Source organism: Aptenodytes patagonicus, chromosome Z, assembly GCF_965638725.1.
Source record: "Aptenodytes patagonicus chromosome Z, bAptPat1.pri.cur, whole genome shotgun sequence".
In the NCBI taxonomy this organism is placed as follows: Eukaryota; Metazoa; Chordata; class Aves; order Sphenisciformes; family Spheniscidae; genus Aptenodytes; species Aptenodytes patagonicus.
This window is the reverse complement of record NC_134982.1, coordinates 68,541,409-68,567,659: the sequence shown is the minus strand read 5'-3', so window position 1 is coordinate 68,567,659 and position 26,251 is coordinate 68,541,409. Positions and strand designations below refer to the sequence as shown.

General features: G+C 47.4%; 1 protein-coding gene across 1 annotated transcript in view; it reads left to right on the top strand.

The window, feature by feature from the left end:
• The first annotated feature begins 8,513 nt into the window (after positions 1-8,513).
• Positions 8,514-26,251, top strand: part of PRDM6 (PR/SET domain 6) — a 72,136-nt gene continuing 54,398 nt past the window's right edge. Inside the window, exons 1-2 of the mRNA XM_076362953.1 lie at positions 8,514-9,039; positions 18,339-18,646. Of these exons, the coding sequence (XP_076219068.1) occupies positions 8,514-9,039; positions 18,339-18,646 (834 nt within the window). The remainder of the gene's footprint in view (positions 9,040-18,338; positions 18,647-26,251) is intronic.

Below are 26,251 nucleotides of genomic sequence, written 5' to 3'. Positions count from 1 at the left end.
AGTAATCCATCTATATTTAAGAAGTCTAATTTGGGTTTGTATGTCTAAAAAGAAGCAACACAAGTAATGATTAATTTGACTTTTGAAAAAACTCTGTTGAACTGCATGTGCTGCTTGTCATTTGAGTTCCTAATCATACATTATATTGGCAACATGACTTTGACTTTTTTTGATATTCCTTGGAAATACAAATGTAATAGGTTGAAAATATTAACTTTTGGAAAATTCAAAATCATGAAGGCTCTAGTGGAAAAAATAGTCCTTACCAGGAGCAAATCAGTGACCAAAGTGTTTCTTTCCAGTCTACACTTTCTGTCTCTTTTTTCTAAACCCAAGAATCAGTACTTGCATTGCCAGTGTAGCAGAACACCTAACCTGTTCCAACCAAAATGTGGAATAGCTCACAAAATCACGTATCTCTAAGAGCTTGGGGTTTTAGGGTTGCCTTTTTTTAATGTCTGTGCAGCTGGATGGAGGCTAAGTACCTGTGACAGGATACAGAGAGCCTACTTGTTTTCTCCGAACAAGGGAGTTAGCTCCCAGTATAGATTTAGCACGGATGCACAAGGTGAAATAATAAGGCCAGTCTGGTTGTCAGAAGGCAAACAGGAAACTAGAAAAACTGCTTCTTGTTAGTCAGAAGGGAAGAGTGCAGGATTTCACAATGGGGTGCTTAGGCAGGTTTCTAGCCTAAGGTGTGTGGTCGTTCCATGTATTTCCATGCATCAGCTGTTTTGGTTTTGGCTCCCTTGCCATGAATAATTCACGCTGGAGAATGTCAGAAAGTAAGTCTTGCTGCAGAAAATTGCCAGCTGCAGTATGATTGCTCTCTATTGAAAAGACAGTTGTTTATCTATGTCATTTATTCTTTGAGCAACTGTAGTTCTGGATTCAGTTCTGGACTTCTGCTGCCATGCACCCATAGTTCTAGGTAACATTATGGGAAGTACATAACCACGTGAAGAACCAAAACAAACATTTGTCTGGTAAAGCATCAGAAACTGAACTAAAGCAACTGTTGTGGAGTTGCTGTACTTAGTTATTTCAATTGTTGATTTAGATATTCCTCCTTGAGGGTTCATCTTCATATGCTGTTCATTTTTATTCATTTACCTGATAAACTCCATTGGTCATGAGATGCTATTTATTAATACTGCTGTAGCAGCCCAAAGTTTTCTACTTGGTGCTAAAGGTGTGACCAGGTGTTTTTCGCAGTATGCACAGTACACAGCACACATCGCTTCCAAAAGAACTATTACCCTCTCCCCAAGTCCTTCTCTACACATGAAAGTTAACCAAAACAGCTATTCCTGAATAATGATACCAGAATGAACACTTGTATTCCAGAATTTGCCTTGCTGAAGTAAGTCCCACATATGGGCTTATTTTAAGCAAAAAATCATCTACCAGACATAGTCCAGCAAAAAACCAAAGAACATTAGCAGGGCAGGTATTTCAGACATGTTCTTGCAGCCTTTTACCACATGGTACACAAGGCAAAGGAAGACACCATCCCTGCTTTGAACTTTTGTTCCCTGGGGCTGTCAGTCTTTTCCTTTCCCCATCAATAGATTCACTGGTGATTTATGGAGGGGGAAAAAAAAAGAAAAAAAAAAAAAAGGGAAAACTACCAGAGTGCAGGCCTAGAAAAATCCGTTAGAAAAGTATATGTTGTGAAAAAGCAGTTAAGTGGGAAACATAAAGTGTGAGGTTTTTCTGTTTTTTCTGTTAAAAAATGTTGAGTCACAATTATGATGCTAAGCCAAAATTGAAAAAGAACCCCATAATTTCCATTTATTTCTGCAAACATTGCAGTAAAACCACAGCATTCTCATGACAATACTAACCATTGAAATGCTACTATTCTTGAGTTTTGTCCAGACCTTATCATTCTCATGTCACATGCAAACAATCATATTTAATAGATTCCGTATTTATGAGAGCTATTTTTAGATAAGCACAGGAAAACTCTCTAAACTATGTTTTGCTGTTTGAAGTAGCCACCCAGCGTTGCTTAAGCATTCAAAATTTTGAGTCGCTTGGTTCTGGAAAGCTTGACATCAGGGATTGTAAAGGAGGTCTGCCTTTCAGAGTGCTCCCTTACACCATTTCTGAAACTATGGTGAATGAAATACATGTAAGAGCGTGCACTCAGCCATACAGGAATCAAAAAATCACAAAAGCTGTGCTTAAAGATGTCAGATGTGCTTAAAGTGTTCTGCCTATTAATCTTGTCATCCAGATTACAATCCAGAGAATGGATTTTAAATTGTATAATCCTATCTGGAAAACTGTCTTAATATATTGCATTATAGCTTAAACAGTGTCTTTGGTTTTAAAAAAAAAAAAAAAGCCCAAAGACAAAACCTGTATTTGAATAGTTAATTTAATTCTCAAATAACTGAGAATACTTTCAGATGAGCTGTGCATGAAAGTAGGAATTAAATTATCCCAAATTTGTCACGTTTAAGTTCAACTTTATTTGTACCCTGACTTGATTTATTTTTACCTGGTCTTTACAACTGAGTAATTCCTTTCCCCATCCCTTCTGCAGCGTGCGTTGCTTGAAGCAGAGTTTGTTTTGTTGATGGACATAAATATTTGAATCTGCCTGTGAGGGGGATTTGGTGGCTCGGGGAATTGGTAATAGACTATGGAGCATTTCACCTCAAGGGTCACTAGTTCACATCCGTATCAGGTCAATAGTGGCAGAAAGTCATTATGCATCTGGCTGGCATCTGCTTGGTGGCCATTGCCAAATCATTTAATAATCTCAGTCCAATTCCACGAGGCCAGGTGCCTTCCGTTCTCCCCAAAGCAGTGGCAGGCAGCAGACCTCCTCGGCCAGTCTCTCGCTACCTGCTCCCAGGAAGGATCCCAATCCCCTTTTTTGAGGGACCCCTTCATCCCCCAGACACCCCAGAGCGGGCTCAGCCAGGGACCAGCGCTTCCCAGGGTCTGCCTCACACCAACACCCCCGGAGAGAGGGCAACAGGGGCGCCGGCTGCTGCCCCCCTCACACGGGGGGCAGCCCCGAGCTGCCTCTCCCGAGCCCCTCGGACTGCCGGCTGGCGGGGGGGCGTGCCTCGCAGCGACGGCGCCGGGAGCGAGCCCCGGCCCCCCGGCGCCTCCCTCCCGGCTTCGCCCCGCCGGCGGGGGCGCGGGCGCCCTCTGGGGCCCCTCCCGGCCGCTGCAGGGCCCGCGGCCCCGGCGGGGCGCCAGCGGTCACCCGCGGGCGGCGGGGCGCCTCCGGGCCGGCACCCCCCCGGCGGGGGTCCCGCTCCTCCCGCCGGTCCTTTCCCACGGGGGAAACCAGCCCGAGCGCGAGCCGCGCTGGCGGGTGTCTCCGCGGGCGCGCTGCGGGGCGCGCTCTGCCACCTGGCAGCGCTGGCCGCGGGGCTAACCCGCCTGCGGCGGGAGCGCGCCGGGCGGCCGGGGCGCGGAGGGAGCTCAGCACGCCGCCGTCCGGAGGTCCGGGCTTTCGAGAGCAGGACCTCCGCCCTCGGCCCTGTCCCGACCCGCGGTGTTTGCCACCGTCGGCCCGACGCAGGCCTTTCTGCTCCACAGCCCCCGCCTGACCCCGGGGGCGTGCTGACAGTGAGGGGCGGGCGTGGGGGAAACAGCTTTTTTTGTCAGTTCTACCCACTCTTGCCACGCTCTGGTGGCTTTCCAATTTCGGGGAAGGAGAAGGGGGAGGGAAGTGCCTGGCTCCAGTTCAGGAAACGTTCGGGAGGTGGCGAGTGCCGCCAGGCCGCCCCTTCGCCCGCCGCTGCCCGGGGAGGCCCGGGGCGCGGCCCCGCTCTGCGGCGGCAGCAGCGCAGCGCCGGGGCCGGGAGCCGGGCTGGGGCCGCCCGGCCGTGCGGGGCTCCGGCGGGTAGGCTGACCTTCCCCAGGCGGGCTCTCGCTGGGGGTGCCACGTTTTAACCACGTGTGTAGAAACAGGTCCGTGCGTTATGTAGAGCCTTCCTCTATCCCTTCTCCTCCCCCTCTTCTCTTCGAGGGAAACTAAATCCAAACGCTGAGATGTCGGAGAGCGCGAATCCCCGTGAATCCCATCTGAATAAATGTCTATATTAATGAATTATTAACTCAGCCGCTCATGACCTTAAAACTGGAATGAGGAGACGCCTAGGGCAAGAAGGAAAGCTGCTGAATCCTTTATCGGACTCCTGTCAGAGGTAACCGACCATTTGTCTTCCCCAGATCAGGAGAATTAATTAATATGAAAGGCAAACTTTTAAATTGTGTGTCAAACGAAATCAGATAGGGTGTCCCCGATTCAGTCCCTTCCTAAAAGGGGTTTAGCTCCCTTTTCTACCCCCAGCCTAAAATAAAACCTTCGAGTTTCCAAAGAGACGGGCATCCTTCCTAAGGGTTATTTACCAAACAAAAAAAAAAAAAAAAAGAAAAGAAAAGAAAAAAAATCGCAGGGAAAATGATGAATTTGGGTAGTTAATTTATCGATTTTGGCTCCTCTTCCCGCTTGTTTTATTTTAGAGGTCATTAATCAATGAAGAAAAACACCACCGTGTTCCCCCTTTGCATTTAATACACTTACCCTCCTTATTTATTTCTTTTGGACAAATTCCTAGCAAATATTCACCAATCGATTCGTAGGCGATGGATTTTTATAAAGGTTTGATCGCTTTCTAAACGGTCAATGTGATTTGTTTCAGTGCTCGTCCTCTAAATAATGAAAAAGCCTGAGAGAAGGGGAAGGGGAGGGCAGTAGTTAAAAACTCCTTTCTTTTTTTCCGCATCTTTACACATAGAAGTCACATCCAGGAGGAAAAAAAAAAGGCAATAATTAAAAAAAACCCAAACAAACACCAAAACAACCAAGAAATAGTAACAGATAGACCGTAGACAAACTCGGGGCAGACAAAAGGGACGCGCACAGACCGCTCTGCCTGGGGAAGCGAGACCAGAGGTCAGGGTTGGCTCAAGCCGCCCCGGGGAGGGGCAGGTTCAGGCGCCGGGCGCCCTGCTCGCAGATCTGCTAGTTCTGCTCTTTCCGAGGGGGTGAGGGGGCCGGGAGCGGTGGTGTTTTGGAGAGGCTGGGGCCGGAGCCGTTTTCTCTCTTGATGAAACACGTCGTTCCCTTCCCCGCCCGCCCGCCGGCGCAGGGAGCAGCGCTCTCCCCGCTCGCCGCTCGGCACCGGGGCTGCCCCGCCGCTCAGTGAGCTTCCCCGCGGTCGCTCTCCTCCCTTCCCGGCGTGGGTCGAGTGAAGCCGGCGCGGCGGGGGTGCTTGTCGTTAAGGAAAAGAAGCCAAACGACGAGGCTCGCTGGGTCCGCCGGCCCCCGCCGCCCCCGCCTGAGTGACGGGGAGCGCCGGCCGGTGCTGCCCGGCCGCAGCGCCCCGGACCTGCGGGCAGAGCCGGCGGGCGCGGGGCCGGGCTGCCCGCGGGGACCGGCTCCCTCCCGCCGCCCGCCGCCCGTGCCGCCGTCTCCCGCTGCCCGCCCGGCCCTGAGGACGGGCGAAGGCGGCGAGCCTTGTACTTCTTTCTTCCTCCTTCCTCCGGTTAGGCTGGGTCCCAAAGTGCCAGGGGGTCTACCAATTTTGTTCTGCCACCCTGATGGCTCGAAGCACTACTTTTCTAGCCGTAACAAAACCCACAGTGACAGATTAAAGTCCTCCTAAATATGAACCCGCATGGAATATTTCTGTTAACAACTCAAGGCAAGTGCGGATATTGACAATGTACTTAAGCCCATTAGCGAGGAGCTGTTCCCCACTTCATCACGTTTTTCTAGCGTGAAACGAATTTTTAGAGATTGCTGCCACTAAAAGCAATCCAGTATTTTTAAAAGATGTCCTGTAAGGAAAACAACAATAACGCAGAGGTGCACACTTTAAAAAATGAAAAGAGTCGGAAAGGGCAGAATAAAATCGTGACCGGGAAGGAGCTGGCCAAGGACGAGACACTGTATTAACGCAGTGAAAACAGAGGAAACCAAGCGCGCCCGTTTGCGGATGAGTGTATCCAACAACGCGCTATGCGCACGCTAGCGAGTGCGCAAACGGACTGCCACCCCGCACCTTGGTCCCTCAGCGGAACGGCAGTATTTCAGAACTTCAGAAAGTGGATTAACAGAGCGAGAAGGGTGAAAATTCATTATATGTTGCACAATGGAATTGATCAAAGACATCAGGAAGGTTTTCATAGCCAACTTTATAACCCATAAAAATCGGGGTTTTTTCCTACTCGTGTTTGCCTTTAACTTAGGTGTTATCAATCTATACAGTAGATGACGGATGTCCTTGTCAAAATGACGCCAGTCAAAACATTTTTTGCCCCAGCCCTGTTCAAATTTCTGTTAAAATGTCCTGCCTTAGACACAGACAAAGTCTAAACAGCAGCAGCTTTCCCAGGCTCTGCGAGAATCAAGGGTGGGAAAGAAATAAAGTAGGCACGGGGTGGGGGGAACGCGCACGCGTTATGTTTGTAAGCAAGTGTGCGTGTAGTGGCCGCGTGACACCTGACAACGGGGGCTTTTCTGACACTAGAGAGATGTTTTGGTGACATAAACACTCCATGTAAGTATTTTGTCTTAAATGCGTGGGATACTATGTACATGCGATATACGTAAGAGATCATAGTTCTCGCCTAGTTTTTCATACGGTGTAGCAAAGAAACTGAAAAAACCTGTTAAATACTCACTGATACGTGAGCTCAACAACTGAGTAGCGGGGCGGAGAAAGCAAATTTTTAAGCAAAGCGGGGAGAAAAAGTCGCTAGAGATGAGAAATTTCTCGCCACAGGTTGCGTCTCGGTCTGCGTACTTCTTGCTCCGTGCTGTAACCGAGTACAGAGAGCAGGAGAGAAACGTGCTGGTGCTCGAGGGGACAAGGTCTGAGGAGGGAGAAATGCTAGGGCGGTGAGTTCCCCCATCTGTGTTTCTGTGTTGGGACCTCCTGGGGCAGGTCTCAGGTAGCCGAGGGGAACGGGAGGCAGGTCATCCCGGGAGAGGTGGAGTAAAGTAAGTGTGACAGTATCAGCGCAGCGAAAGGGGCCAGGAAGGTCTCTAAAATCCACCTCGGCCCCCGAGGGGCAAAAGGCAAGTGAAGCAAGGCCATGGCTCCCGGGAGCCTGGCGGGGTGCGAGGCGCTCGCTGGCTCGGGCCGGCGCGGACCGGGAGCTCTCGCCGCCGACCCGAGCCAGCGAGCCGGGGGACCGCGCAGCGGCGCGGATCCTGCTCGGGACTGCGCCGGGCCATTGTTCCCCTTCCGCCAGGATAAAAGCTCAGCTCTTCCCGGGGCGCTGTGCTCCCGGAGCCGGGGGGGAGAGAGAGAAGGAGGGAGGGAGGGGGAGAGAGAAGGGAGGGGGGGAGAGGGAGGGAGGGAGGCAGGGAGAGAGGGAGGGAAAGAGGAGGGAAGGGGGAGGGAGGGAGGAGGGAAAGAAAGAAAGAAAGGGACACCTTTAAAAGTTGAGCGAGGAACAAAGTGGGGGAAGTTGCCAAAAAAAGGGCTCTGCGTTCAGGCTCGCTGGTAACTTCCCGCTCCCTCCCCTCCCTCCCGTACACACCACACACTCTTGTATTTTGCGCTGTCGTAAAACCCACGTGTCTAGCCCGGAGTCTGCCAGAGCCGAGCAAAGCGCCCGGGCGCGACTGCGATGCGCAGCCACGGCAGAGGGAGCCCGGCGGCTCGGAGCTAGCCGGCCCGCCGGTCCCCGGCACCTGGAGAGGATCACCCCGCTTCCCCGTGCACAAGGACCAGAAAAGTCTCTCCTCTCAACCCTCCTCCGGCTCGAAGGCTCCCGGGGCTGCCTACACCTCCGCACGCCGACCGCGCAGCAGCCGCTCCGGCGCACCCCGCTCAGGTAAGGCAGCTCCGGGCCGGGGCGCCCGGCGAGAGGCGGCCCCGGCCCCTCCGCCTCGCCCGGCACAGCCAGCCCAGCCGCGCCGCGGCGGGGTACCTTCGCCCGGGGGTAGGGTACTGCCGGGCCGTGTCCTCCTGCTATAAACGCTGGCGTGGAAAGCAGGCGCGGCTGGAGAGAACAGGCTCGCGCGTGTGCGCGTGGGGCTGAAGTTTCCTCCTCCTCCTCCTCCTCCTCGTTGTCAACTTTGAGAGTCGTTTGCTCCCGCGGAGGGAGGGAAGGGAATGAAAGGGAAAGACGTTGCGTGCGCCGGGGACGGGGTGAGCTGCGCGCCTTTCGGGGCGGCTGGCTCTCCGGCCGCCGGCGTGAGGGGCAGCCCGCCGCCGCTTTTGTCCTGCCCGCGCTCCGGGGGAGGCGGCGGGGGAAAGCCTTGTCGCCCCGGCCAGCGCGTTTCTCGCGTGTCCGCCGTGGGCCTCTTCGAGCCGAGGTTTTCTTCTGCCGACCCTGGCACGGGCCGGGAAGCGGAGCGGGGACGGTCCCGCCGCCGACCCCGGACAGCCGGAGCGGGGAGCCCACGGGTGGGCCGGCGTGACTGAGCGTGGAGAGCGCCGCGGGGACGGGGCGGCCCGGCCGGGGCGGGGCGGGGGTCTCACGTCTGCTGTCTCCTTCCTCTCCGCTCCACAGGCAGCGCGATGCTGAAGCCCGGCGACCCCGGCGGATCCGCGTTCCTGAAGGTGGATCCCGCCTATCTGCAGCACTGGCAGCAGCTTTTGCCGCAGAGCAGCCAGCTCAAGAGCAGCGGGGCCCTCGCCCAGCTCCAGCCGCCCGAGAGAGCCGAGCCTCCGGCTGACAGCCTCCGCCACCGCCCGGCCTCCCTCTCCTCCGCCTCCTCCTCCTCTTCCTCGTCCACTCCGTCTTCCTCCTCCACCTCCTCCTGCGTCGCCGCGGCGGCCGCTTCCCTGGCCGGCCTGACTTCCCTGCCTGTGACCCAGCTCCCGGTCTTCGGACAGCTGCAGAGCTCCGAGCCCCCGGCCGGGGGAGCGCCCGCTCCCCTGCAGGGCAAGGACTTGTGCGGGGCCGGCAGCGGCGGCAGCCAGTGCGGCGAGCGCGCTGCCGCTCGGTTCCGGTGCACGGCCGAGGAGCTGGACTACTACCTGTACGGGCAGCAGCGCATGGACATCATCCCCTTGAACCAGCACACCAGCGACCCCAACAACCGTACGTATCCTGCCCCTCCTCGCCGTCCCCGACCCCCCCGTCCTCCGCCTCTCCCCGCGCAGGGCCAGCCTACGGACGGTCCGCGTCGGGGGACCGCAGTCGGTGTCTGCACCGCTCTCTCCGTGAGGAGCATCCTCCGCCCTGCCCTTCCCTACCTTGAGCTGTTTTTTGCGTTGATCCCAGTGCTTTCGGGAGGCGGGCGGTAACCCCTCGGTAATAGCTTTTCTTGTCTGAGACCCAGGTCATTCCCTGGAAGGCACGCTTCACCGGGAAGGCTGCTGTGGGTGTAGGTTTCTCTCGGAGGGCTGCGTAGGAAAATGGATTCAGAAATGGTTCAGAGCAACTTGCTATAAAGCTGCTCCTTTTCTCGCCTTGCTTATATCACTCTGTTCCTGCCTGGAAAGCCCGGGCTTTGCTGAATATCCAGAAATCAATTACTCCTCCGAGCTGGGCAGGGGAAAAGTTGCAGTTTTCGTCAGATGGACTAGGGCAAAGTTTTCCTCCCCCTTATCTCGGAGTATCGTTTTCCTTTCAGACCTCGTTAACACCTCGCTGATTTTAGTTTTCGCCCCTACGGAAAAGCACGACATGGTCATTTAATAAGAAAAGCTGGTTTTCTAGATGAAAATGTCGTCTGCCTGAGTGTCAGAATCCATTTAGCACTTGGTGGTTAGAAAACGTTTAATACTGCTGTTGCCAATTACAGAGATTTTGTTTTGGTTTGTTGGGTTTTTTTTTGGGGGGGGCGCCTATTATTAAACATCTGTATTGACTAGAGGTCTGTGATTTTAGAAATTGGTTCTGCTTGTGTTTTGTTCCTGTATCTGTCGATACTATGCAACCGAGGAAATTTGCGGGGTGAAAATAACTCGATGAACTATATTAATTCATCAGATTTATAACTAACGTTCAGAGCACATGGATCTGTCCCTGTTAAAACACGGGAACACAGCTTCAGCGTGTGCACTTTTTTCCATTGCTTCAAACACCCTCTCTTATCCTAAGGTTTCTTAAAATTCTTTAATTTTGTTGTCCTTTCCCCCCAAAATGTCTATTTAAGGAAGGCTGTTGAACAGACAAACGATACCCCAAACCAGCGATCCCTAAGCACATGCCCAAGCAAAACGCAGATTCGTTTAATTTAATTTCAGATGCAGAGTTTGTTTTGAAAGTTTCCATGAAACTCTGTTGTGTGTTAATTAAACTGCGTAGATGCTAGCATAGTCTTAATCATTGCGCGTACGTCTTAAAGAGCAAGAGGAAAGTTGACTCTGAGTTTGGTGGGGATTTTCCCCTCTTCTTAACATTGCAAATCTTTCTATATTGGATAGCGATTTTGTTTTGAGCGACTTCCTCACGCTTAGCTTTACCCTGTAGTGAACCGTGTTAGTGTATTTTCCATTCTCGGGTGCAGAAAACGTGGTCTCATAAATTACATGCACTTAATGGAATCTGAAATGCACTTTTAATCGCCAACCGAACCGTTCAGACAATACATGTTTTACTTCTCGGAGCAGCTCTGTAAATCTGCAAGATAAAGGTTTTAAAAAGAGAAAGGAAGATAAAAAAGCGATTTGGGTGGAGCATTTTTAAGGAGTGAGCGGAATAAAAGCACGCCGCAGAGTCGCAGGCGAAGTCTGCATAGTTTCTTCCCAGTCGCGATATTAAAGGTGGGTTCGAGGAAGAACACGGGTCGACTGCAGACGGGACGCTTGTGAATCGCGTCCGGCTGGGACGGGGCAGCGCTCGCCGTCCGAAGGACGGGGCAGGGTGCTGCCAGCACGGTCTCTGCCTTTTTTTCTGCGGCGAGATCTAAAAAGTCTTATCATTGAACTCGTTTGCAAGGCGACTTTCGCTCCAGAGGTTATTAGTTGACTCTGATCAAAACTTCTAACCCGAGTTTTCAACCTTCTAGGACCAGGTGCGTTTGCTTTGGGCAACTCGTTCCTAAAAATGAAAAAAGCAAACCGTAAGTGAGGAAGGAGTACGGGAATAATTGCAGTCCGTGCCGCGCCACGCACTCCACTCACCGGCCCGAGCAGAGGCGCAGCAAGGCAAGCCGCTGGCCACCGGCCTGGCTAGCCCTGCGCCGCTCCCCGGGCGCCTCGGGGGTCGCGCAAGGAGTCCGCGGGCAGGCGGGATTTTCAGCCGCCTTGAGTCCGTCCCTCGCTCCCCGCGCTGCACCGGCGGTGCCCGTTTGAGGGAAAGGCGATCGGGGTTGCGGGTGAGGTGGCGAGCGATCGACTTGAGTTTGAGTTACTCTTGCTCGGTGCACTTCTGGCTCCGGGCAGCCCCGCCGAAACTCCGAGGCGGACAAACGGGCGCCTTGCGGGCGGGGGCTCTCCCCAGCCTGGCGCAGACACCCACCCGCTGGGCCCGATCCCCTCCCGAGCGCGGGGCGCAGGGCCGCCGCCTCGGCCTTGCCCGGCGGCAGCCTGCCGAGTTGGGACTGGCGGCAGGCCCTGGCTGCTGGCTGATTCTCGGGGTTTGATGTTAGATGCACCTCCTTCGCGAACCAAGCGAGTGCCCCGTTTCCCCTTCTTTCCCAAATGCCCTCCCCCTCCCGCCGAGCAACCCTTCTTCTCCGGGGCGAACCGCGTCCCCCCCGCTCCCCCGGCAGGATCCACCCGCCGGGCTCGCCCCCTCGGGAGAGGCGCCTGCGAACTTCGCCGGTGCCCTCGGCCGCTCTCCGGGCGGCCGCCCCAGCGCCGCGGGGCCGCGGGGAGGCGGGCGGGCGGGCGGCTCCCGCGGGGGCGGCGGCGACGCTGCCTCCCTGCCGGGAAAGCCCGAGGGGCGGCGGCGCTGCCGGCTGTCCGCCACCCCGCCAGGCCCGGCTCCCCAGCGCCCGGCCCGGCCCGGCGCCGGGCGGCCGCCCCGGGAAGATGGATGGGCGGCGGTTTCCCCGTAGATGCACGCCTTGATCGCCAAGTATCGGTGAATATGGCGAGGGAGGGGGCGAGGGCCGCCACGGAGCTGTGGGTTACGTGTCTGTGTGTAATTGTTTTAAATTGAAAGGGGTTGGGGGGGGGGGGGGGGGGGAGCAACAACCAAGAAACAAAACCCTAATTGGGGCCCTGCAGTCCTTACTCCCAGGGAAGTAAAGGGGATTATGTTAAAACCCTGATAATGTGGCAGGCGGCTGGGGACCGTTTTCCTCCCAGCTCTGAATTTGGAAGGGTGAGGGTATTTCTGGGCGCTGGGGGAGGGGCGCTTGCGCGGCGAGGAGTCGATCTCCTCCTAGGGTGAGTTTGGGGGGTGCGGGGCCGGCTTGTTCCCGCGTAGGCTTGCTCCCCGCTGCTGGGGACTTTCGCAACGAGAAGTCTGCGACTCCTCTACCTTCACCAGAAAGCGCCGACCTGCCACTGTAATAAATACGCTGTGTAAAACTGAAGTGTCACGCAAGCAAGCAGTTCGCACGCCTCTTCCCATTCAATTTACGGGGAGACAGTGTATATATAACATGCTGTGAAGTGGATCGGTGTGGGGAATATTTGGATTTTTTTCTCTAGACTGCTGGTAACCTGTATGATTTAGCTATTTTACATCATTAGTTACCCAGCACCCTTAAACATAGCAGATAGCCATATATTAGATTGAGGTTAGAGAAGGTGGTGACTGTTTATTTAGGGTGATAAAATGGTCCATCAGCAGTAATCTCCATCGATATGTGCCACCAGGAGATGAAGGATGAGGGGACAAGCCACAATTAATTGCCCTATAGTTTTGTAGGAGAGAGTGGAGCCAGTGCGGACTGAACTTCGATCTCCTCTCCCAGAGCCTATTCATCATCTCTACATTGTATATGGGGGTCTCTCAGGGGCAGGGGGTGGCAAGGTTTATCTACACACAATATTCTCCTACCCTTCTCATACCTGACACGGAAATTTAATTCATTCACACCTTCAATCGAAGGCAGGGAAAATCAAACCCACCTCCCCCAACCCGCCCCCCACCCGCCTCGCAAAAATAATCCGAAAGCCGCTCCGCAAGCGGGACGGCCCCCCCCCCCCAACCCCCGTCCCACCCCGGGGCGCCCGGGCGGGTCCTCGCACACCGTCTTCCTCGGAGGAGCTGGGGCGGGGTGTGCCTGACCCCCCGACCGGGGGGCTCGGGCTCCGCGGCAGCTCTTGCGCCGCTGCGGGAGCACCCGCCCGGGCGGCCGGCGGGGCGCAGCGGGGGCTCCGCTTCGCCTTCCCCGGCCGCGGCGGCTCGGCCCCGGCCGGGGAGAGCGGGGAGGCGAGGCGAAGCGAGGGGGTAAAAGCCCGGGAAGGGGGGGGGGGGGGGGGGGGTCGGGCCCCGGGAAGGGTCGGGCAGAGCCGGGCGGCGGCGGCCGGGACCCGGTGCCGGCCGTGGCTCGCCGCCCTCCGGCGGCCGCTCCGCACCCCCGCGCCGCGGTCCGGCCGCCGGGACAGCAGCCTGGGCTCGGCCCCGCTCCCCGCAGCGAGTGTTTAGAATAGATAAACCAAGAAATAAAAGGAACCCGAGGGGAGAAGTGCATCTGTGTTTCGTTCCCCTGAAAGCCTGCCTCAGGTCAGGCACTCTGCGAGGAACTGCCGTTAATTTCGCAAAAAGGGATTAATGTCAGCTCGTCGATGAGGAAACTGAGGCACAAGGAACCCGCGATCCCTAGGAAAGCGCCAGCCCTCAGGAAACGAAAGGGTACTGTCTCGCGCAGCCCACCCTCTCCCTCTTAGCTGGGTACCCGGGCCCAGCCAGGGACGCAGGGCCAGCCGCAGTGATTTATACTTGCAAGTGAGTAATACCGTGTGAAATGATGGCCGCTTACACTGGATACCTGCATGCTTGCGGTGAATTATGAAGCAGAGGGTCAGAGGCCACCCTTCTTTAATACCAGCAAACTGCAGGTATCCAGTATAACTGCACCTTTGAAGCATATTATTGCCGAGACAAAAATGTATTTCTTTCATTTATTGTTACAGCTGGTTTGCTGGTTAAAACACTGTGTTGGACTCTACCTTTCACTGACAAAAGCTTTCTCCTCTCAGATTTCCTTTAAAAATATGCAGTAGTAGAGTTCTTTAGGTTGGAGAGTGTTTAGAATTATAGTCTGGGAGCAATGATGTGTCCTTTCCCTTTTGCTTAGGTTTAGTACTTTTAAGCATACTCACATGGAGTTATAGTGCTGGCATTACACTCTGTTCATTTTTATGGAGGCAAATAAACGATAACATATTGCACTCCTCCCAAGAGAGCCATACCAAACAGCTCCACTAGGAAATCGTTTAATTTTTTTTCTTGCTTCTTCCTTGCCTTAATCCTCCCATCTATAGAGCATGAAGGTCTAAAGTGAGAAACTGATCTCCTTCCAAAGAGTCTGGCTGTGTCTGGGCCTGCAATGGAGCATTCCCACTGACCTTACCTTCTACATCTCCTGATTTTTATCAGGAGACACTCTGCTCAGGCTGCAGTCCTCCTTGCTTTTTCCATTTTCAGCAAATCCCTCAATTTTCTCACATTTCTTGTTTCTTCTTGTCCTGATTTGGGGCTTGACTGACGCTATTACAGCCAGTGGAAGTATTAATTTCAGTGGTCCTTGGAGGAGGCCTGTACTTACACAGCTGCTCTCTGAGGCCAAAACAGGAGGAAGGGCACAGTACGTCTCTCCTTGTCGCCCTGTATGGCAGTCCTCTGGAAAACTCACACTTGTCCCACCATGTCCCTTTTATGTGAACTTCCCACATGCGTGTGGGTCTTAACGGTTGCCATCCAGTTTGGAGGCACTAGTGATGTCAGTGGACCACAGTGCTCTTCCTCTCAAAAAAATCCCTTCTTTTCCATGTATTACTAAGCAAGTTGGTGCACTGTATCACATCCTGCTTTGCAGTATCCATGAAGATGATGCTCTTGATCCTTTCTTTGAGGCAGGGTAGTGTGCAAGTCTTGAAGTTCTCCCTTTTTTTCCCTGTCTAATATTAAGGACTTACTTCCCTTGTCCTCTGAGGCAGAGGAATCCACTACTTACAGTGACTGTCTTTAAATGGGTGGTATAACATTATTGAAAGTGTGCTTGGGTCGACGCCTTCCATGTATCATTACACAAAAGTTCATCATGGGAGAGGAAAAGATGTACAGTAACTTTTTACTCAAGGCATGGTAAAATACGTCTAGTAGGGCTTCCACACCTTGTAACATTTATGAGGAACTTTTTAAATTTTATTTGTACAATTGCATAAAAACTAAAGAGAGATGTATAAAGCATGCAACTAAGTATAATTTCAGTACTGCTTAGTATTAAAGACAGACTCCTTCCCTCTCATCAATAAGCCATAAGCCAAAACAGTTTTAGAAGATGTCCCGTTTTCCAAATTTTCAGCTTTGGCAGGACAAAGGGAAAAGAACACAGCAGGAGATCAGATACTGCTGCTGCCAAGCATTAAGACATTACCAGTGTTTCTGGATAGTGGAAAATAAATATCACTATGTGTGACTTTCTGTAAGGGTAAATGACAGTGACACAGGGTTCATTTATACTCCTTGTCAATTCCTTAATTTCTTTTCCTTGAAAAGGTAGAAACAAAATGTTTTATCCACTCATGCACACATATCGTCAGGGCGAATTGAAGAAATCCTTGTTCTAGGCAGGTACTAAAAGTTGTGTGCATGAAAAGTTATGCATATCTGGTGGCAGGACGCAGGAAATTGGCACTGAAATTGCCTGAGTGGAGTAATGAAGATGCCTTAGCATGTTTAATGTAAGTTGCTACAGAGACACGGTGTCTCCAAGAAAGCCATTAATAATCAGGTAGTTGGGAGGAGAGTTACGCATCTAGAAGATGGTCAAACAGTGCAAACAGGTCAGATGCAAGGGCCTGCCCAGGGTGCTAGTTGACGTCATGGTTAGATATCCTCTCTTTAAGCCCTCAGTTTTCCTGTCAGATGTTTTCTTTCTAACTTGCATGGTAAGACGCCGGATTTGTTTAAAGTGCACTCACATGCCAACCTGTTTGGGGTTGGCTTTTTTTTTTCCCCCTGTTTGAGATCCTTTCCTGTATGATCTCCAATGCCAAACTCCAGTGCAGCCCCTGAGATCTTTGGATATGCCAAAAACACAGGGTTTCTTGACGACTGGTTTCAAAGAGGAAAGAAAAGATGTTGTGGTGTTACCTCACTTTCCAAACGAGCTGTGGAAACAACAAAAAAACCCCCGGCATGTACTTGCTGCCTTTTATTCATCATGCCTGGGAATGGCTGTAGGAGTATTTGCTGCATAATAATCTTCTCTCAGGACTAGCCAGAAACCTTTTCCCTGGGGTCCTGCAAATCTCATCCTCCAGCCACCTCTAATTGACGTGGTTGAGTGAGCTAAACCCCTCTGCAGTTGCGGCTTAACCCAACAAAAGAGTCATTTTGCAACAGGGATGATATTGTTAAGGAAAGGCTTTAACCCTCCAGCCAAAAGGCTTTTTTTTTTTTTTTCCAGTGTAAGCACGGTCCCCACTAGGCGGCTTTGTCCTGTAGCTGCTCTGGTGTGCTGCAGTGCCGGCAAGGGCTCTTCTTCCCAACCGCCTTCCTGCCCTCACGCTGCGTGACAGGTTGGGGATGGCATGGGGCAAGTTTCATACGCAGGCCGCCTTCTGCAGGGGCACCCATCAGAGTAATGTAATGCACAGCTGAGGGCTTGCTTGCTCGCTTTCTGCCAAGTTCTGTAATCAATGTTATGGATAGAGAACTTGAACAGACGAGCAACGGGTAGGGACACATGCTTTTCCTGCAAGACTAGAAGGTGTAACAATTTCGAGGGAAATTAGCTTCCACGTGTAACTTTCAAGTATTTTCATATTGCTGAATGCATCATTTTTGTATGGTGCAATTTAAAAGAGGATGACAGGAAATAACGCTTAGAAAGTGTGTCTAAAATTGGAGAATGCAAACAGAGGCCATATTTTGAAAATGCAGCTTTTATTATCCTTTAGCAGCTTTTACTGTATAGAGAGGAAGGTTTTCCTTTGAAGGCTCTGTAGGACAGAGGCCTACATAATACATAGTATATTCACCTTGGAAAGAAGAACAGCTGAGTCAGTCCCCCTGACCATTGGAACTGTGGTTACAGGCAATTTAGCAAGCCTAAATCTGTGGCTTAGACCAAGAAGCTCCAGCTTCTGTAGTGAATACTGTGCTTTATTTTTATAAGAATGGGTGTAGGGAAAGATCTAGGACTTGCTACATGAGTTACTATGGCATAGTTATTGTTTTTCCTTTGTATTTCTGGAATAAATTTATATGAAAACCTTTACTGTGCTACAAAAGTGAAATGTGCCGAAGACAGTAACCTATTTATTTTTATGTTAACTCAGATTTATTGTTATGTTAACTCAGCAGACCACCAGAGAAATGGATTTCCTGAGCATGAAACATTTTCCTGGAAGTTGTACATTCATGGCATGTGCAAAAGTGTGCAGTGGAAATGTTTAACCAAAATTTTCTTTGCTCAAAAAACAAAAATCACAGTAGGATCTTCCCAAAATAGAGAAACATCACCCATTATTAAGAGCAGTTAGGGAAATTAACATTTTTACAAACCGGCCTTTTTCATGGGAGCTGCTCACAGAACCAGACATGCTGTTTTTGTTCTTAGCCTCAGCAACATATAACAGGCGAAGAACATGCATTCCCATTCAATAAAAATTTCAGGTGTGTGCTAGGAATCAGTAATATTTGCTACATAATTTTCAATTTAAAGATTAGATTCCGCTATAAGAAAGTAAATGTCCATCCATGCTCCGGTTTGTCATTCATGAGGTTCTGTTTTTATTTATTTTATTTTCTAAACAGACAGGCAGGCACACACATGTTAATGTAAAAACCAGAGTGAATGTTCATTTGAAATAAAGATGAAATTAAATCCTGTTCCAGCTAAACCCTTGGGCTGAGCTGTGGTAAGGCAAATGAAGGGGACTTGTAAAGCATTATGACTGTGTTTTAAAATGTCTCACTGAAACACACTGGGATGGTTTAAATGGGCTATTTATAGTAGTCAAAAAATGAATCTTAAAAAACTGTGTTAAAATAAATGAGTCTTGGCAGGTCTTCGAACACACCACGCTTGCAAAATGTCTGCAGGGTTTCTGCTCAGCCTTTGGGATTTCTTATTAAGGGCTTTGGCGAGATTAGGAAAACCATCCTAAGCAACACGCAAAACGGTACGGTGTGTGCGAGTGCTGAGCTGCCATGGAATGATAGGAAAAGTAGAGGGATCTGCATGATCTTACCCATGGCAGTGATCGTGGTGGTGGCCAGCAGCACCATATTGATAGTGTTTTTCCCTCTTTGCCCCACAGGATGTGACATGTGTGCTGATAACCGCAACGGCGAGTGCCCCATGCACGGGCCCCTCCACTCCCTGCGCCGTCTGGTGGGCACCAGCAGCGCTGCCGCAGCAGCCCCTCCACCTGAGATCCCAGAGTGGCTCCGGGACCTGCCCCGGGAGGTGTGTCTGTGCACCAGCACAGTGCCTGGTCTTGCCTACGGCATTTGTGCGGCACAGCGGATCCAGCAGGGCACCTGGATTGGGCCCTTCCAGGGAGTCCTGCTCTTGCCAGACAAGGTTCAAGCAGGAGCCATCAGGAACACTCAGCATCTCTGGGAAGTAAGTCATCATCTTTCCTTCCTTGTCAAATTTGATTTGAAGTAGACATTGAGAGTAATTGTATGTAGTACTAGCACCGTTCGCTACCTGTGAAAAAAAACCCGACACAATTTACGTAAGCCGACCCAGCAGATTCGAAAATGTAGCCAGTGCAAGCAAAAGCCTTGCTGCACTAGAGGTACCCAGAAAACCAGTGGACACCTCAGAGCTCCAATTGGTTTGCATAGGAAGAGCAGATTGTTGCAGGTGCTGTGATGCAGAATAGAGAGACATGGCCAGAGAAGGTGGTGCCTTTGGTGCTCTTTACATTTTGACCTGAGTAACAATTGCTGATGGAGCTCTGAGGTCACAGTACCAGTTGTATCATCTTAGTCTGAGTAGCACGTGTGGGTTGAGATGGCGTATTGCACCACCGCTGTGGCCTACAGACAATCCAAGAAAGCTGCTGAAACAAGTGCAAGAGCTTATTGTACAGCCCTGCTGTTTGCACAGAGAAGGTATTAGTGCTTGTTCACAATTTAGTTCAACTCTGGTCCTGCGCTGACCATGCATTCCCCTAATGACGCTTTCAGTGCTTTTGTGTGAAAGCCACTTTCAGCTCTCTGAAGATGTTCTTTTTTTTTATTTGTCACCATCTTAGAGAGGGTAACAGTGATAATTGATATGAAAACATTCAGGCTGTGACAGTTTGGTTTATTTTGCAGTGAACACTGACTGTGGTTTGGCAGAACAGATCACAAACCTGGTATTGTATTCCTTTGGCCATACAGGGACTTCCGTCTGTTGCTGTTCGTGACCGTGTACATTTTCTCCAGTGAAGCACTGGAGTTTTGTGCTTAGGTATAGTTTGTACGCAGATGCTAACAACAGCATCTTGTGGTAAGTTCATTTAGAAAGAAAAGACGGTATATGCTCATTTTACACACGGATCTAATAATTAATAGGGAACACGTATAACCCCTGACACACTGTATGTGTCAGTACTTCTTGTTTACAGAAACAGCCTACTGTCTACCTAGTCTTTTGCCATTCATTTCTTCTTTGCTTTGTGCTGGAAGGTGTCATTTCTTAGTTCTGCTTAGTCCTCTGTGGCTGCAGCTTCTGCTCACCTCAAGACTACTACGGAGAGTCAGTAGAAACGTGCGCGTAGATCTGCAGGCAATATTTACCCATCCAAAATATTTACCAAAATCCAATTTTTCAGAATATAAGGGGACGTGCTCACTGGTTAGAAACCCGACAAGGAGTCCATGAAGATGCAAAGAGTGTTTTTGCTGTCTTCAGTGGGTATACAGTATACAGTTAATGGATTTTTAAAAGATATTTGGTATTGTGGAGCCAGCATGTTGTGTACAGCACTTGTTCACAGAAAACCTGTGAATATTTAGGTTGTCAGCTCTTTGGGACTGATGATTACCTCTTTTAATCATTATGTTCTATTTTTGCATACTGTCTAATATGTGTGACTTCTTTCTATGAGTAGGAGCTCCTATGCGTTTCCTATACACAAACAAATAGTAAATAACACATCAGGGTCTTTGTCTCAAAGTATTTACCAAAAAAAGTCATTGTGGCAAGAGGGAGATTTTCACATTAAAGAGTAAAAGATCAGTCTCAGAACACACCTAAATGTACTCAGTAAAATTGGATCACTTGCAATCATTGTTTTTGCTGCATTTTGTTGCTGCCTTCAGTGGGGATGGAATTTCTATTGTATAGCAGATATGAATAAATCGGACTTAAATCTGTTCCTACCAAAGCCCAGTGATTATAATGAGAGCATTTTGGAATATGTTATTAATCAAATATTTTTCTATGGAACACTCTGTAATGATGTTGGAGGCTTAAGAGGGGTTTTGTGATTTAGACTATGCTAATTAACAGAATATGAAATAATAAAGCTTTTCAAGTTACAGAAAACATTGAAATTTAGCTAAAATAAGTGGAGTTAGAGAATTATACATTATCCTTAAATATTTACATTATCAATTAATTTTTTTTATTATGGATCAGTTTTATGCAAGTTAAGTTGCAAATATTGATAATATCTTTTTTAAATAGGCAAGAATTTTTTAGTCTAATTTCAGACGAACTTAAAAATTGTTTTAAAGCAATGAAAGAAGGAAGGTTGTTGGCGGGAAAGCCAAAAGCAAAGAAGAAAAAGATGTTAAGTAAAAATAAGAAATAGTACTGATGTATGTGCCAGATTCAGGCCATCGATGGGTGTCAGCTGAGTTTTTGTGTGGGTTTGCTCTTCTGTTCTTAACACATAAAACAGATTTCCTGTTGGCTAGCAAAATGAGTGTGTGTATTTGAAGTGAATTATCTTAAAAATAATAATTAAATTTAGTTTTTTTGGGGAGGTATTGTGGGCAGCTCACTGTCTCAGATTATTTCTGTAATGGCAAAAATTTTTAGCAAAGAGTCACATACTCTAAACTTTAGCTAAAAGTTTTGGCCGTTTCTCATTTGTTTTGACTTTCAATTTGGTATGTTTTATCTATCAGAGAACTAATGTTTAATAAAGAAAAGGTATAGCAAAAGAAAGCAATCAGAGAGTGTGTGTGATTTTACAAAGCTGATCTATGAAAATAAATAAAAGCAATTGAAAGTATGTATCGAATAGTCTATGTATTACATACATATGTATGTAATTTACATAATGTATGTATGTAAATATGTACATTTACATATGTATGTATGTATGTATTACATTTACATACAATTTTACATACAATAGTATGTATTCTTTTAGTCTATGTGGTATAGGAGGGTAGATTAAATCACTGTAAACGTTAAAGGAATGTCTCATCATTGTCCCTTTATAAAGTTGTGGCTCTAGTCAATTCTCTTCCACCGATCTTTTCAAGATAGCTGCAAATACAAGTATGTCCACAGATCAGTTATTCAGCATTAGGTCTTGATGGACCTTATAGAGAGAGCTTCTCTTAGTGCCGTAAATAGCATTCTAATATTTTTTCTCTCAGCACTGCAAAGTAAAGTTGATAGATATTTATTTTTGTTTGCAGTTCTTTGTCTTCAGTGCACACCAGATAAATAGAAGGGCTATTGCAAAGACTTTTAAGCGTAGTTATTGATTTGGCGGCTTTTTTTATTCTCTTTGTTGTGGGAAACATCAGAAACACTGTATTTGATGTATAGTGCAACGCTATGGAAATATGCTTCAGTCTGTCTGCACAAGTGTTCCCACCATGCACTCAATGTTTGCTTTGTGTGTAATCCATACAGCATAATGTACAGTGATTCAGAGTAAATTACATACCATTCCATTACCTCACAACAGGCCTTGACACCTATGGGTGTTCATGGGAAATTACAGAGTTCTCTTGCAATCAGCCAAGATAATTTTTTATAACTTACAGAAAGATCAGCCCTTCAGAAAGCCAAAAATATTAGTCATTTTTAGTTGTAGTTCTTTTTTTTTCCCTTTGGCCCACTTCTATCCAATCCAGAGTTTGCTTGTATTTTATAAAAATACAATAAACTCTGATCTGTTTAAAACAAAAACAGGACTGGGTGTATTAAGTAAACACTCTCCTTGGTAATACAGGCATTTATTCCAGCACTGCTTGATAATATTTCTGATCTTTTTTTTCTTTTTTTTTTTTTTCATTTTGAAGTAATGAAAACAATCCTTTTGTTATTGCAAAGAAAACAGACTTTCTCAGCAATTAGGTCTTACTGATGAGAATGAGATAATTTTCCCCTAATGTGTTTTCTAATAAAGAAGTGAAAAGGCACACTTGATTCCAACATATATGAAAACATTATCTCAATTATTAATGTGTCCTTACTCCCTGGAGATAAATTAATCTAGTTGCACATGGTTTCCCCTTTCTGTTTAACATCAAAATTTAATAAGAGTAGACTTAAGGAATGTATACGATATACACTTAAATTCTATTAGAATAAAATACAGAAGTTTAAAAGGCTTATACGTTTTAGTAGTCGAAGTTTTTCAGGCTCCAAACTTTAAAATGTGAATTCTGGAAACAGCTAAATTGTAAATTGTCTTTTCCTCTGCAAATGCAGCTTAGATGAAAAAACTTTTACTGACAGATGTATCAAGGGATAGAATCTGACAGTTTCGTTTTCTTCATTTGCCTGATAGTTTGCTGTCTTTCTTAATTTTTTTTTTGTCAGAGGTCAAATAGTTGGTTTTTTTTTTCCTTGGAATAGCCCAAGAGCGTCAAATATATTATTTCACTTTATTTTAAGCTGACTTAATTTAAGTTTTGCTCTTCTGGAAGAAATGCTTTTTCATATGTTAGGTTTTTAACAGGGATGAGCAAAGTATACATATAGCAGGGCGTTCATTAGTAATTACAAAATGCTAAACCTGTGTTACTGATTTTCCCCTTAAATGGACAGGATTAACTGGCACTACTAGAAAGTGTGCATGTCATTTTAATAAAGTACCATTTGGGTACTTATTGGCCTTTTTGTGCCTCAACTGCAGTCAAAGAAAACACTGCCCTTGACTTCATCTGGACCAAGAACAGGCATTTTGCTGGGACGCATGCTGGCCAGAGTCCATGCAGCGGTACTGTACGTTTCTGTACAAATTAATATGCAGAGGGAATCCTTACCTTTAAAACGAAACACTCATTCCAGTTATGGTGATAGATTTGTATTCAGATTCTCAAGGCTGTAGTTTTGGACTAAATTCGCTGTTACAGCAAAGCACTGGGGGATAAAATTATGTGCATGCCGTAGTTCTATTAAAGTGAAAATTATGTTTCTCAGCAATCCATCATCTAGTTTTCTAGACTGCTTGTCAGCCCTGTTTCAAATATGTCATGTTAATGAAATTCAAATAATTTTGTCTTGGAAAAAAACCCCTTAGTTATATTACTATTATATCTTAAATTATGCAGAGTAACAGCTGGTGCCATTCTGTTGTTTTTTTGTTTTGCCTTTTCTGAGGATTTTATGCGGTGTACCACCCTTGTGTTTATTTTCTATTAAAAAAGCACAATAATTTTTACTTTTACATGGATTTTAAGTTCACATACTGCCTACTGGAAATATTCCTAATGTTGTGTTCAGTAGCTTGCTAAGCTAAAGTTCAGTAAGAGCACATTCAGCGCCACAGCTTCTTTAATTTATGTACCTTAGAAGAAAATTGCACTAAGCCCCTACAAAGCAGCTTGCTAACATTAGTATTTCTGGATCACTTAGTAGTATCACATTTTTCCAGATAACTTTTGTAAGTTATAGATTCCTTACTTAGGGTCAATATAAAGTTAGTTTGATCCCAAATATAAAAGCTACTTTGTGATTGATAATTCTTATTCTTAGAAAAGCTAATCTAAACCTTGATGTTTCTTTTAGAAACCCTGTGATTTTTAGAAGACTTTTTCATGCCTTATCTTCATGTATCTCCGTGTCTTTGGTATGTTTATTCCATGTACACACGGTATCTATTGTATGCCTGAGCAGATAAATAAGCCTAAGCACACGAGCAACAAAATAAATCTAATTTGGCACAGGGACTGATTCTCTTCCTATTTAATGAAGTGAAGTTTGGAATAAACTTTGGTGGGAAGTTGGATACAGCCCCAGAATCTCAACAGTGTCACTGAAAACAATAATTCTGTTGACTGCACGGAACATGCATGCATCCAGACACACACTATTCCCAGAAAAAAAATATTTTCTGAATTGCTAGGTCATGCGGGGACTGTCTGTTTTTCCATGGCACATAATCTCACCTTGGAGATTTTATTATGTAATATGCAAAAATACTGAAATGGAATGCAAATAAATATAAAAGTTCATTTCTGTCCTTATTTGACCACTACCTTTCTGTATTGCTCAAAAGTGATGCAATCACCAAGATTATGGCAACACTTGACCTTTTCTTTTTAATTAGTTAGTAAAAGCAATTGCCATTGTTGGATGAAATCTAGTTTGTAAAGCTTGAAATTACTCTTAATTTATGATACCATTAACAGTGAATTATTTCTGTTGACTTTTGATTCAAAGGGGGTGAATAAAGGCAGTATTTTAATGAGTTAGATGGCTATCCAAAATACCTTGTGTACCTGATGCCAGTAATATATTGGTTATAGATGTGATGAGCTGAAACTGCAGCGTACAGTTTTCAGGGTGGCAGTGATGTTCAATATTTTGCAGAACTGTCTTGATCACTGCTTTATGTGTTTTGGTCCCCCAGGTTTCATGGCATCAAACATGCATGGACTTTAAAATGCAGACTTCTAAGTAACCGCTTAACATAAAAGCTGGAAAATTCAGCCCAGGATATACTTTCCTTCCACGCATATGGCACCTTTTTTAGATAAGTTACAGAATTCCATTATCCAAATTGTTACACATGTGTGACAGAGGTTGACCTTTAGTCATGTCAATCCTTTTTGTGTAGGCCTCGGGCTCCAGCCTAATGGCTCAAAGCCTGATTTACTCACTGTAATAAGGGCAGGAGGTCGAGCAATTGTCAGCTTGCCTGCTCGTACTCGTCTCAGAGCCTGGTTGAAGGCTGTTAACACAAAGCTTTTCAAAGTGAATTTACAACCACCACCACTGACAGAGGCCAATCAGTACACCATAAATGTCAGGTTAGTGAGATTGAGCAGTAAGTAAAGTACTGGCAGCCCACTATTGGCTGAAATCAATTGCTTAAGGTTTAACTGGGAATAGCAATCCATGTATAACTACGTCTGCGGAACCGGCTTAAGTGTGGAGAGCAAGTTGGAGAGTGGATTAGGTAGAATTACCCACCAGCAACAGCCATGGCACCAAGCCCTGCATTTGTTCTCCTTCCATACGAATGGTGCCTGCACTGATGTGATTCATAGTCAAAAAGTTGTTGGACCTGCCTCTTAGTTCTAGAAATAAGATTATTCTTTTTTATGTACAGAAAAAAAAGAAGAAAGGTGAAACAGTGTTCTGTCTTACCAGGACAAAGAAGGCTAGGAAATTTTTTAATGTATTGGTTCAGTAATACTCGACTATTTTTAGTCCTCGGTTCCAGAGAAGGCTTTTTCATAAGGAAACTATGGCTTTTTGCTGTTGGCTTGTAACTGGAAACTATCACAGAATTCACTAATGAGTGATTATGTACCTGATGGTCTGAATATCCATGAGATGTAGTTACCCACAAGACTGAATGTTTTTATCATTTTGTGTAGTGACAGCTTGGACAACAATTCATTTGGCTTTGAAAGCATCAGCATTAAAATGTAGGAATCCATTAAAATGCTGTATGCCAGGATTTATAAATTAGGCAATTTCCTTGATTATTGCAATCATTTACAAAATTGATTGTCCCAGTGTGGTATAAGCAGATTTCAGCAATGATCATTGACAACAGGCACATCCTCTAATATCTATACTCATTGTTCCCTAAAAGAAAAGCCACTCTGCTATGAGGTTATTCTCCATCTCAAGGTCAATTATGCATTGAAAAAGTCTACTAATGTAGAAGATCACGCATCTTTAAAGGATAACCACATCAGTTATTTATAGACTGTAATGATAGCCGGAACACTTATTTTTTCTTCTGCTTGTAATTTGTTTGCTGATGGCCAAGGCATTCACTTGAGTCTGTAGCGCATATTCTCT